This window comes from Ceratosolen solmsi, unplaced genomic scaffold (assembly GCF_000503995.2).
Source record: "Ceratosolen solmsi marchali unplaced genomic scaffold, CerSol_1.0 scaffold28, whole genome shotgun sequence".
Classification (NCBI taxonomy): Eukaryota; Metazoa; Arthropoda; class Insecta; order Hymenoptera; family Agaonidae; genus Ceratosolen; species Ceratosolen solmsi.
Genome location: NW_011948429.1, coordinates 3,536,870 through 3,550,868, shown reverse-complemented (window position 1 = coordinate 3,550,868; position 13,999 = coordinate 3,536,870). Strand labels below are relative to the sequence as shown.

Sequence of the window (13,999 nt, the reverse complement as noted above, 5' to 3'; positions counted from 1 at the left end):
TCAACAAAGTCGTAATAATTAGCCATTACATTAAAAATAATTTCGTTAATTTGTTGTATTATTCAATTCAGATATTAGTCATAATTTTAGAAGATAAAAGTGATGAATTTTGAGAGAAGTATTTATAAGAAATGTACTTATAAAAGCTTAAATTACGATTAAAAAACGTAAAATTAATTCCTATCTCTCGTATCGAATATTATATTATTAATAATAATCTCATTCTTTATATACATATGGATTAATTGTTTATTATTACAGAAGTAACAGTTAGTCAATTAGTTACAATATTAATAAAGTATGAGACTTATTATAAATTGTCAAAGATAGAGAATGCAAAAAAAAAAAAAAAAAAAAAAAAAAAAAAAAAAAAAAAATTATGAAAAACATTATGAATACGATGATGCGATGGAAAAGCTGAATATTTTATCATTATCAGGTAGCAAAGTTCTAAAGTTTGCTGAGATATATTGTTATTTTAAAATGATATTGATAATATTAAAATGAGAATCGAGTCCAATTAAGTCACATATGTTTCGTAATACTTTCAAAGGCAAAATAATCAGATAATAATTAAGATGGATTTTTTTTTTTTTTTTTTTTTTTTTTTTTTTTGAAAAAGAAAAAGTTGTGTAATAGGTATATCTATAATAAACAATTATACATATTGCAGATTATTTTACAGATTATTATTACATTTTATTACAGATAAGGTATATCTATAATAAAAAAGATAAATAAAATACAAAATCTCGTATTTTTCTTGCAAATTCTTTAAAACCAAGTTGAAATTATAAAATAATACTCAATATAACAAGGCTAATTTGTCATACATTTAATAAATTATATGATAAAAAAAATTTAATACATTGAAATAATTCATCGATCGTAATATCAAATTACAATGTTTATCGATAAAAAAATTTTATGTATTTACTTAGTATTATTTTCATAAATTACACTTTAGTACGTGAATTTATATATAGTGTGGATAAATTTTATATGTACATATGCAAATATGTATATATGTGAATATAAAAGAAAAATTATAAAATTATTCAAATAGGTTAGAAAATCTAAAAAGAAAATTTGAAGAGACGTTAAAACAATGAGATTTGTATGTATCCAAGTAATAAAATATTTTCTATATTTTTGTAGCTTTAAAGAATCTCATATTTATGTAAATTATCGGATGAAATTTTCTTAAAAAATTGTGTGAAATATTTTTAAATTGTCAATGTAATAAATGTAATAGAATCTAACCGAAAACATATGAATATACGTATATTCTTCTTATAAGATAAGTCTGCATGATTATTTATTTATTATTTTATATAGATTTAGTTATATTCTTATTTGGCATTTGAAATTTTGTTCTTTGTTGACTCCCTTATTTATCCTTCTAAATGATTAGTTAGATTTTACAATAAATAGTTAAATTCCAAAGAGAGCAATCATGACATACTATTATTAAGAGATTTCATTTGCTTTCAAATAATACTATTAATATGAAAATCATTATATTATAATTTTTAGATTATTATTAAAGCAGGAGACCTTCCTTATATTTGCAATAAAGCTTATTAAAATCCTATATTACAATGATTATACATAGTCTTTAACATTATATTTTCTGAATACTTAATACTAGTATTGCTATTTATACAATGGGATATTAGAAAGTAATATATTGCAGAATATTTTAGGAATGTGAATATTGGAAGATTGAAAAATGGAACAAAGATGTGATTTCTTTGCAAGTACTTACCCTGCGACTGTTGCCATCCTTTGGATTAAGGTCTGATGCCACAGTACCGAAGATCGTTGGCTGTAACAAAAGCATAAGATGAAATTAATTTTTTTTTACCGATCTTGCGTGATTATGTTTTAGATTACATTTTGAAATCTTGAACTTTAAACAAAAATTTTCCACCAATTTGAATTTTATTATTAACTCAATAGCATAGGAATTGCTTTACTAAAACGTGCTTTAACATAAAAAGGTACTTTTTCTATTACTTGCATATTTTTATGATAAAACTGTAGAAACAGTTTCATAATATGCAAAAATACGATAAAAAAGCTATTTAAAATTCGATATTAACTTTTAATGTTTAAATGCGTATCATCATTTTATACTTAACCTCTTTAGTTAAATTAATAAATAGACGTTACATACAATTTGCAATGTAACGAACATTTCTATTTCTTAAATGAAATTTATAATGAAATTGTCGTTACTTCTTTAATCATTTAATTCTGTCTTTTAATCCACCTACTCGTTCAGCAATTTGTACTCTGATCAAATTAATAAGATTTCGTAATTCTTCGATTAAACAAAATCAAAAAAAAAAAAAAAAAACAATTTCGACAATACAATGTTTATCCCACATTTTTGCTCATTAAATTGGAAAGTTATAAGTTTAACTTATAACCTTTTGATTAAATAAACAACTGAATTAGCTTGAAAAGTGTTAAACAACTAGCATAGTTTATTGTACTCGGCATAGCATATAATTATTTTATTTAAATAACTTATATTATAGATAATGTTGATTTTAGCTAAAAAAAAAAATAATCAACGAGAAGCTTTCACAATCTAAACTCATATAGAAAAATTTAGAAAATATTCAATGATACTTAAAACAAAGTCTTGTATTAAATAGACATTCATAGCAATAATAGTAAAATTAATCATAAGTGGAACATGGGACATTATTAATAATTAATAATAATTAATAATAATAATAATAATATTTATTAATTACAATAATAATAAATCGTAGAAACAATTAATGAAACTTTGATATTATTAAATAATTTACTATACATAAGATATAATTGATACAATGCTTAATTACACTGTTTTATTACATTATATAAAATATTTTTATCGATGATATATAAAATATGGAAACCATCCCCTACAATCCGGTATGGTCTAGTGGCTAGGATACCTGGCTCTCACCCAGGAGGCTCGGGTTCGATTCCCGGTATCGGAATATGTTTTTTTTTATTTTTTTTTTTTATTTTTTTATGATCTTTCATATAAGATTATATATAAACTTCAAAGAAATTATTATTGAATGAATAATTGCAATACATATATACATATAATTAATTATATTATATCCCATGTAATTTAATTATTTAATATTCCTATTACCATAGAGTTTACAAGATTGAAAAAAAATATGTTTTATTTTATTATGTTATTTATTAGCGTAATGAAATGTGAGGAGCCAAAATAAAAAAATAACGAGTGAAAGTGAGTCATTGCACAGAATGCTTTGTTAAAAATGGCTCGGAATAATAATAATGTCGAATGAAAATATAAATTAAATGTATAAGAGTAGATGGTGCTTTTTACATTAAAAATTAAATTAAAATATTTTTATGGCATAATCGTGTGATATTAAAGTGGAAACTTTTGTATAAAAAAATCTCGTTGTTTCTTTGCTACAGTTTTCAGTTTCTAGCACGAACTTCAGGAAAAATTTGTAGCATTGACAATGGTTTTGAAATATTAATTATCTTATACTTAATTTTGTATACACTTGGGTATGAAAAATTTTCTAATTAAATAATTTCAATTAATTGTATAACCTGTAAAACAATTATGTAAAAAGTGTGAAAATCTAAATTCCTATTATAACTACTAAGTTCACGCTACAGGGCGTACTTGGACATCTACATAACGAGTGTTTTTACTCTCCATCTTCCACTTTTTCTTACACTGCCTCTCCTCTCCTCTCCTCTCTCTCTCTCTCTCTCTCTCTCATACACAGGCACAAACGTGTCTTGAACACACACACACACACACACACACACAAAGATACAGACAGAGAACCACTCCTTCTATTTTTATTTACAAAGACTTGGCAAAGACCGTTGTTCCAGTGTCTCGACGGATTTCCGAGGGACGCTGATACTTGAACAAGAAAAGGAAGTAACACAACGCTTTTGGTGTTCTCCGTCACTGACCCTTCACTTTGAATTTTCCATCTTTATTTCTTGCTATTTTTGTCTGCATTTCTCTTAGATTAGCCGGCTGGAATTCTCACTCTTTTGCCTCTTACGAATGATGACGTTTCAAGCGAGTCGTGTTTTAACGCCCAACGTCTACTGATATTAAATTTCTATTTGAATTTTTATCGAATTCGCGTCATTATACATAGCCATTATAAATTTACACTTAAGTTCTTTATATCACTCATAACAATTGGTCCACTTTATAATTTTTAATTTTTGGGGAGATTAACCATTTTAATAGTTGTTAATCGTATTAGCGAAAGTTAATGTAAATGCCAGTGAGTCCAAGAAAAATTTATAAATTATAATTAATTACGCTGTAGAGACTTTGTAGGTATGGGATCGAACGTCGTAGGAGCGAGAAGAATAAATAATGCGTAAAACAGTGCTTATGCACGATAATAAGCATGAATGGGTAGAAATGAAAAAATCTGAAGAATGCGTAGGAAAGTAAAGAAGGAGAAGTCGAAGAAGAGTTGAAAAGCCATGAATCTTCCCGTCCAAGCACGTAGAGTTAACGTCAATTTGTGCGTGTGTGTGTGTGTGTGTGTGTGTGTGTGTGTGTGTGTGTGTGTTTGAAAATATTTGTCGATATCACTAATCGGCAAGTTCGGCCACGTAGATAATAAAATATCTAATCAATACGCGTACAGCGTGCTAAGAAATTTTATTAAGAAAGGTAAATTTCGGCAGAATTACAATGTCCTTGGATAGCGCATTTATTGCTCAATAACCTGCAGCACAATTATTTATAGTATAATTTAATATAATTAATGTTTTTCTTAGTATGGAGCGTCGTCAGAAAGATAACTTTTAATCAGCAGATCAAACTTGTTGCATCGACCAAATCAGTTATTTATCTTCAGCTTAAGGTTTATTGTTTACTGGAGATAGGCCTTAAAGATTAAAAAGAATTTTTTAATTTAATGCTAAAAGTTGAATGTTTAAATAAAGTTATGTTATCGATGGGTCTTGACGCAGATTGTGTAAATCTTGGTAATTCATGACGGAAAGCGATTAGAATCATTCACCTCTGTCGCAACCGAAACATTTTGACAATACTCACATTTAATCGTATCAAACTGTTATTAATAATTATCTCATTGGGAAAAATAACACTCAACCAATAGTTGGTGGAGTCATCCTTAAAGTACCGCACTCGTATAAGTCTGTCTCTGTCTCTGTCTCTGTCTCTATCTCTGTCTCTGTCTCTGTCTCTGTCTCTATCTCTGTCTCTGTCTCTGTCTCTGTCTCTATCTCTGTCTCTGTCTCTGTCTCTGTCTCTATCTCTGTCTCTGTCTCTGTCTCTGTCTCTATCTCTGTCTCTGTCTCTGTCTCTGTCTCTATCTCTGTCTCTGTCTCTGTCTCTGTCTCTATCTCTGTCTCTGTCTCTGTCTCTGTCTCTATCTCTGTCTCTGTCTCTGTCTCTGTCTCTATCTCTGTCTCTGTCTCTGTCTCTGTCTCTATCTCTGTCTCTGTCTCTGTCTCTGTCTCTATCTCTGTCTCTGTCTCTCTCTCTCTCTCTCTCTCTCTCTCTATGCCCGGTAATTGATTGCCACGAAATCACTCGAGAAAAGCACTTGGCGCTGTTGCTATTGTGTCTTGGGAGGGTATGTACGTGCTTTTTCTTTCCGCTGTTTTTTCGACGCTTTTTCCGAGTGGCTTTTCTTTTTCCCTTCTCTACTCTTAGCCGTTGTCTTAAGCTATTGGAACTCGATTCATTTTACGCTGCTTGAGATACAAAAGCAAAATTTTAATTCGTTTACGAGATTTCACGGTATTTCAGGTTATTCGATTGGGTATTTAGGACGAGATACTACGCGGGAAGGAGAAATTTATTCAAAGAATGGAACGTCATGCAAGCAAGACTTTAACATTTATAATTGAAATATGATGTGATATCCTATTGTGATATATATATATATATATATATAGACACAATTTAAAGAAAATAATATAATATCTAATATTCTTTTTAATAAAAAGGTAAAATCATTATGAAACACATATTCATTTCATGTTCATTTGAAACTTATGAGTTTGTTAAAAACAAAGTATAAATATAAAATAAATACATTGATAAAATGAATAGGAGAAATTACTCGTGTAAGAGATAGTGGAAAATAATGTAAAACTTAGTCCTTGCTATATTTTATTTGAAGAGGAGAGCCTGGTTTAGTAATTTTATTCAAACTTCCGCCACTTGAGTACAAAGTACTATATAGTGAGATAGAGATAGAACAAATCTAATGAGACTAGAAAGATACAGTCGTCCAGATATACTTTAAGAGCATAAAAATAAATTACTTTGTTGGGAAGTTTATAAATTTCTTTAACTCTCTTAGCTTGAAAAACAATGCTATCAAGCTATTGATCAAAAAGACCTTATTTTACAAAATATTTCCATAATACGGAATTTACATCAAAACAACTTCTATATGTTTATTGTTACAGCTAAAGAATAACTTTTGCCGTTGAAAACTTGGTTTTCTAGCCTGATTTATTTATTTACCTCGATGCAAAGAACTTTGTGTCTATGTTATGAACGCGTGTGCGTGCAATTTATAGAATCTGACCTTATAAAGTTCAATGAGTTTATCGCAAGATAATAAAAGCAGCGAAAAAAGGTCGGGTTTGAAGACAAACGTCAAGAGTCGTAATTTTGTAACATATTTATGTATATTGTTAATCCATAAATAATTTGTCGGTTTCAGGAAAGAAAAAAGAAAAAAAAAAAAAAAAGAGTCACCAACACCAATTTGCGTACTCGTGTTGCAAGAAAGATTGGTACCGAGAAATACCGCCAGAATAAATTCTCGATTCGAATACAAGTTTATCAAACGGCTCTCGAGCCAAAGAAAAAGTAATGGAACGCCGAAAGCACCACTTGGAGTGCTAGAAAACGTGCCACTCCAATGACATCTGTAGAGCTTCGTGCATTTGTATTTGTATTGGGATAGCATTCAGGTAAAGCGATACACTATGGCGAATTCCTCGAAAGTTTGAATTCCTCAGACAACTTTCGCACTTTCTGTGAAAGATAGAAAGTCTGCCAATGAATAAAATGAGTAAATCACAAAGACAGCCACGAGAATTTGATCCCCCAAAGGAGTTTCTCAAATTTAACGAGAGCGAACTTTTGCCATTTTGTCGAGCAGCTGAAACGAATTGAAAAATATCTGGCGAGTGTCATTGCGCGTCATTAGCCACATTAATGCAAATAAATTTCTCGAATTCCATATATTTTGTCATTGTCAGGTGGAGTAGAAAGCTCCAGTTTAACGAGAAAAAAAAAATATATATATATATATATATATATATAATTGTATGCAACGAATATGTAAAATAATCGGGATCTGTAATCTCATTGAATTGCTTAATTGCGTAGATTATACCGTAGGTTATTTAAATTGTTGAATTATTTTTTTATACAAAGTAATTGAAAGCTCAATTTGAATAAAAAAGAATTTAAAGAAAATCTTGTACGTCAAGATAATGGATTTGCCGTTTATAGAAATTAATTCATTTATATTTACATTTCTCCGTCTTTTTGTCCACCAAACGTTTCGTCATCGATCGAAAATTATTCTCTAAATGTCAACGAAAATAATTACTGTTGTTGTAAATTCTTGTAGCATTTGTATTAAGATAATAGTAAAAGTGCTTATCTTAAAATGAAAATAATATTATAGGAAGGAAAATTTCAAAGACAAGCTTTTATTTTATTAAAGTATCGACAATATTATTTATTATAAAATTATCATCAACTTAATCAAATAGAATTGTATTATTAGTGAAAGAACGAGAAAGCAAATATCTATTACAATTGTACATCAATTCCTTTGTTATCCTTACAATTTAATCCTAATATATATTTAAATAAATAACGCTTTCCCCAAAATGTTATATTAAAATAAGTTTTTTTTTTTTTTTTTTTAATCTTAATACAATTACATAAAGTACAATTACAAGTTCAATTAAGTATTTTTTTTTTTTTTTGTTGTTTTTTTGTTTGTTTTAATGTTTCATTTGATTAAATTTTGCGTGAGAATAATTGTTGTATTGAAAGATTATCTTCGTCGCTTGATAAATTAAATAGTTAAGTGCGTCTGGATTTAAATTCAGATAAACCAATCATGGTAATAAAGACTTTCATTTTAATTCTAATTTAGGCAGCGGATACGTGATACGATTAGATCAAGCATACCTGTTTATATTATTAGGAAATTGGAATTGAATTAGGATTAAATAAAATTACTGAGTTGGCATTACCATGTTACATAAGAATCCAAAGTAATGCCTTACAGTGATAATAATAACCCAATTGAGCTAGACATATGTGACTCGTCGTGATTATATTTTGACGAAAAGATATTCTACCGCGAACGACCCATAAGTCCGAGATTTTAAATTTTATCCAGTAATAGAACGAAAAAGAAAATTATTCAACGTAACTCTATCGATTAACAACTGATTTCAATCCAAATATTTAAACCTATGATAATAAATTTTATTCTTAATCGTTGTTAATCTATGTTTTTTTATTTTTTTGTTTTTTTTTTTTTTTTTTTTTTTTTTTTAACACCATTCTAAAATACAAGCACTAGTATTCTATTAGAATCGACGATATCATTGTAAAGCAAACGCGAATGGAATAATACAATTTGTAAAAACTTATCAGTTTGTATGTTTTTATTATAACAAAAATTATTTGCTCAATGATACGTATGCTAAAAATTCATGATACCTCGTGACAGAAATCTAGTCCCTCAAATACGTTCGAACAATTAATTAAAGAGTCGAATTTCTCACGCGGAAACGGGGTTTGAAAATTCTAATTTATCATATATACACTTACAGCACCAACTTTCTTTCCATCAATTTTCTAAACTGGCAACTTGTTATTTTTGCATTTATAATATTCGACGGATATTTAACGCCACCTTATCTATTATCACTGGCATTATTTTCTCATGTTTACATCATTTCATAGTGTTTGTAAACTATGACAATTATAAAAATAAAAAAAAAAGCCCACAACAACAACAACAACAACAACAACAATCGGATGCTTATTTAACTCATTGTTAATCAATCAAGGCCGCATATTAAGTATGAAACTATTTATTTATTTATTTATAATTTATGTAATATAAACTTTATCCTGTTAAATAATGAAAATCGATGAGCTAAATAATAATCCAAGCATAAAAATTCATCAAACCCATTTGCACTCGCACTCGACAATCGCAATTAAAGTTTCTAGAAGTAGCTTTGTCCTCAAATTCAGAAAAGAATATTTTAAAAGAAATGCAGTGAAGAGTTGATTAGCCTATGACCTGAGAGTTTACATAGGTCAAGTTTGTACACGAAGCTCCTATTATTCATGCGCAGTGATTTAACGAGGCTCGTCTGCGAGGTATACTCGTGATGATTAGCACAGCCGGGTCTCGAAATTTGCAGGCCCGAGTGCGAAAGCTCGAACAACAATGTCCCACCACACCACAAGCGCGATTATCCAATTCGAATGATAATGCAATGAGGATAGACAGTCGTGCGCCAACGATACCCTTCCAACACCATTGTCACGAAACCTAAGCTTTTAATATCCTCAATTTTTTTCTTTCCCATTTTATCTTTCTCTCTATGCATTCGTAATATATGGGCCGAGAAACCAGTAGCTCTGAATTTGAGAATCGCAATGATTTTTATATTTTTCAAGCTTAAGTCGCCATTCTTAGGTTTTTAATAGTAGGAGGAAAAAAATTTGACTCTACGGCGTCGAATCGAATGGGCCCTTTGAGAAGTCAGAAAATAAATTTAATTCAAAGACTTCTGTTTTACAAAATTTCAAGAAGATTTAATCCGTTGATTATGCAAATCGCTCCATACATTGCGATTCACTTCACATTACTTATTAGCAATAATTTACAATATATTCCTCCCCTTCCATTTCACTTTGATATATTTAAAGTGCAATAAATCACTAATTGCGTTACAGGAATTAACGTCGGAGAAAATTTTCTTCAACGAACATCGCAACCTACTACTACCCCCGAGCGTATCATATTTTCGAATCAAAACTGTCTCGGTTAATGTACCACTAGTAAAGAAAGAAAGAAAATATAATAAACGATGCTGTATTTTGAAAGATATTTTAGTACAATTCATTAGATAATGAACGAGATAGAATAGGGAGTTTAGTAAGAGATACGTTGAACCCGCAGGTAAGAGTGGCATCATAGCGACAGAGAAACACACGGGCAAGAAGTTTGAGACTAGATACGCGCGTTAGAACTCGATACGTAATTTACGGATGGCCGAATTGCTATTAAGTTACTACATTGTTCTAATTTAATTAAGCACTAATTGCACGTTGTCTAGCTCCTTGAGCATAAAGCTTCTAAAGTACTAAACGTGCTTATCGGTATATAATTAGTGGGCGTCGATGCTGTATCAATAGCGGATTATATTTTCTTATTGTTACGTTAAATTGACAATATACATTATTTTATATAAGTTATAATTAATCGTAAATTAATTATAGTGTTATAATTAGAAATATGCATGCCAAGATAATGGATAATTACATTTTTCGTGAATGCTTACAGTCGGTGTTTTTTTTTCTTACAGGCACTTTTGACCAAACAACATGCATCATTCATCCATCCACACATTGATAGATTTATGATAATAAAGCATTATAGTAATAAGTATAATATTAATGTAATACGTAATTATTTGATTTCATACTAATTTCGAAGGGATTTGGTGAAAAAAAAAAAAGAAAAAAAAAAAACACATACCCATACACATCCCATATCATAACTTATTAAACTTACGTTTAAGCCAAACATTGCCTTAGAATTTTATAACTTGATATTTGTAAATTCAAAGGATAAAAACACTATACTTTGCATGGAAACAACTTAATTGTTATTTGTATTATTATTACAGCTCTCGTATATTGAATAACATAATTCTTTCCATAATTCAAAAGCCAAAACAAACGTAAACTAAGTAACAATGAAACAATGACTATTCCCGTATTAAATTTACAACACAATTTGTAATAGAGAAAAATCTCGTATTTTACAGTTTAATATTTTTTAAAATATTTTGCAAAATTATGTGAATTTTTTCATTAATGAACTTTCCAACTATTTGACAGGCATTTGGTCAAATTCGCTATTTAAATGCCGAATATAATGCTATTAAATAGATAAACTTTCATCGCAATATTTTCGCTCCTATGAAAGTATTTTATAATTCAATATAATGAAAAGCAGAGAACGGCCAACAGCTTCCACGTGATACTACCTTCGCACACAAATATATCACACAAATATATCCATTGTTAAATACTAAGAAAAAGTATGATAGAAAATTCGCTCTCTACTTCTTTTACGAATTATTTCAAACTTTTGAACGCCTATACGCACGCGCGCGCGCTTACCTACCACCACGCCTACATAGTCACAGCCGGCATATCATTACGCACACACGCTCCTATGTAAATTTATTTAAAAAATGTAAAATGCTAATGAAAATATTATTTACAAAATTTTAATAATATTACTTATAGCAAAGGCATATTAATAGGTTATGAATAAATTAATTATAATTATTTTACATAATTTAAAAATAGTTTATAAAAATTGTATAATTATAAAAACAAAAATATGTATGGAAAAATAATTAAATCCCTATCAATTTAGATGGAAAATTACAGTATTGAATCGTAACTTTTTAATTGGCAACTTCCGAATGACTTTTAAATGATAAATATTTGTTAATATCAAATTAACTTTATAATAACGCTACTACTACTACTACTACTACTACTACTACTACTACTACTAACAACAACAACAACAATCATAATCAGAGTTATAATGACAAATGCGAGCCAAGCATTTTAGATAATGCGTATTGCATAAAAATGGTTTTCATCATATGAATATAAATCTTCGGCATATATATAGTAATTAAGTATAATATTTTATCCCCCCACGTCAATTTGATACGTAATTTATATTCATTCAATATATTCAAATTCGTAAATAACCATATAGAAAATTCCCGTGAATTTTATTACACTTTCCAAGCATAATCAATCTTACAAATATGCATAATTCTATTATCACGCACAAGATCAGCGGATAAAATGAACTTTTATCCGGCAATTAACATCGTACATTATTTTCCCGACGTAATTCACATTAAATTTGCAATTAATAATTAACTATAATTATAATTTCATGGCTTGGATTAAGTACACGAATCGTCACGAACTTATATTCCTTAATATAGCGAGTGCGCAAAAGTCCATCTGCTTTACAAACGACTGGAAGACATAAAGAAAGAGGAGAAAAACGAATATGTCCGCTTAGTCTCGTCCCACATCTGTCACAAATGATCTTCTTACTTAAGAGTCGTTAAAACTTTCGGCTATAGGAACACGAGAATCGCCTCCATCCATCCCTCGGCACTTTCATCTTAAGCTCGAGCGCGCATCGGCATTTCATTGGCCGATCTCTTGTATATGTTCGAAAGATCGCGGGGCCGGTGTAAGGGGAAAGCTATTAGGAATTCTCAATCGTTCGGCTCTTCCTATCATAATTACGATAATCGAAATAATGAAACATAAATGGCACTCGACCAGATTCAATCTATCTCCGTGTATCATAATAATAACAATTAAGCGCGCTGTTACATCGTGAGGCCAAGGAAAATAGCGGGAACAATAAAACATCTCCGATCGGCTCGACGGATTATATATTTTCGTAGGGCAAGACGCAAGAAAGAGGACGTAAGTGGCTGACGAAGACTGTGTTGCAAGGACTGTCGAGCTCGAACTTGCCCAACTTCTACGGGGGAATATTAAGTCCGAGGTAGACTCGAGTGAGTTAATTCCTTTGGTGAAATTTTCTCAACTCGGAGTGACTACTGGAGCCGCGTACATAAATTTTGAAGCTTCAAAAGTCCAAATAGCGAATTTAACGGAAGCTTATTGTTTATCGAGTCGGTCGTGCCGGGAATGTAAATTTATCGTTAATAAGCAAATAATGGGATGTAAAGGGATATTATTGAAATTGCTAGTGCGCAAAGTTTCTCGGTCCCGTGTGCTCACCGCCTAAGAGATAGTTGTCACCTTTCTTTTTATATGCTTATTCGACAAATAAAAATGAGCAAAAGCATGTAGCAAAAGTAGATTTAGTTTGTTAAGTAAATCCTCGAGTTAATGGCCGTTTATAGGGAAGTGAAATCTATCGTGGCTAAATTCTCGTATTTAATAACGCCTGATGAAATCGTTATATTCGAAGAAGAGCGCACACAGGGCGATTTTATTTATTTATCTGTAAAAAAATATCATCTCTAACCTTAAAAATAAATATTGTCTATTATTTTTCTTAAAACATGACTGATCGTAGAGGGCTAATTTTCATTTAATATGTGCTCTATTCAATTGAGCTAATTTTACATTTTCACAATGACAAATACGAAATAAAACGAACTTTTATAAAAGGAAATCGGTAATTTTCCGACGATCGAATACTTTCAAATAAATCGAATACATCTCGCTGCGTAGCTTAAAGGCCATCAATTAAGTATAATGGAATTATCCGGTAGAATCTTCACCCTAAAACGGCCGAAGATTAATAATATAAAGTACTATTCTTCTTTTATAGCAGAGATTTACTCCGATCAAGCTCCATATTCATAATAAACTAGGCTACTTTAAGCAAAATTTCAATCGCGGCACTCGAATATCCCATGAAGCTGGAGGGAGAAGCCCCTTGCGTTCCCTTAATGAAACGAAGAAAAAAAAGTCACAGGGATCCTCGATGGTATTCGATGAACAATTACTGAATGCATTCACCTCGAATGATGATGTCGTCGCGACTACTACGTTGTCACTTTTCGTTATCATTTCTTTTTTTTCTTTGTTACTCCCCCCCCCCAC

The 13,999-nt window shown here is 30.0% G+C and overlaps 1 protein-coding gene and 1 non-coding gene across 2 annotated transcripts in view; one reads left to right on the top strand and one right to left on the bottom strand.

Annotated features, from left to right (window-relative positions):
* The window catches only part of LOC105363872 (uncharacterized), a 290,899-nt gene that overhangs the window by 202,664 nt on the left and 74,236 nt on the right, over positions 1-13,999 (bottom strand). Inside the window, exon 7 of the mRNA XM_011501674.1 lies at positions 1,769-1,828. Coding sequence (XP_011499976.1) covers positions 1,769-1,828 — 60 coding nt within the window. The remainder of the gene's footprint in view (positions 1-1,768; positions 1,829-13,999) is intronic.
* TRNAE-CUC (transfer RNA glutamic acid (anticodon CUC)) lies at positions 2,931-3,002 on the top strand. The gene has a single exon. It is a non-coding gene; the product is annotated as a tRNA-Glu (tRNA).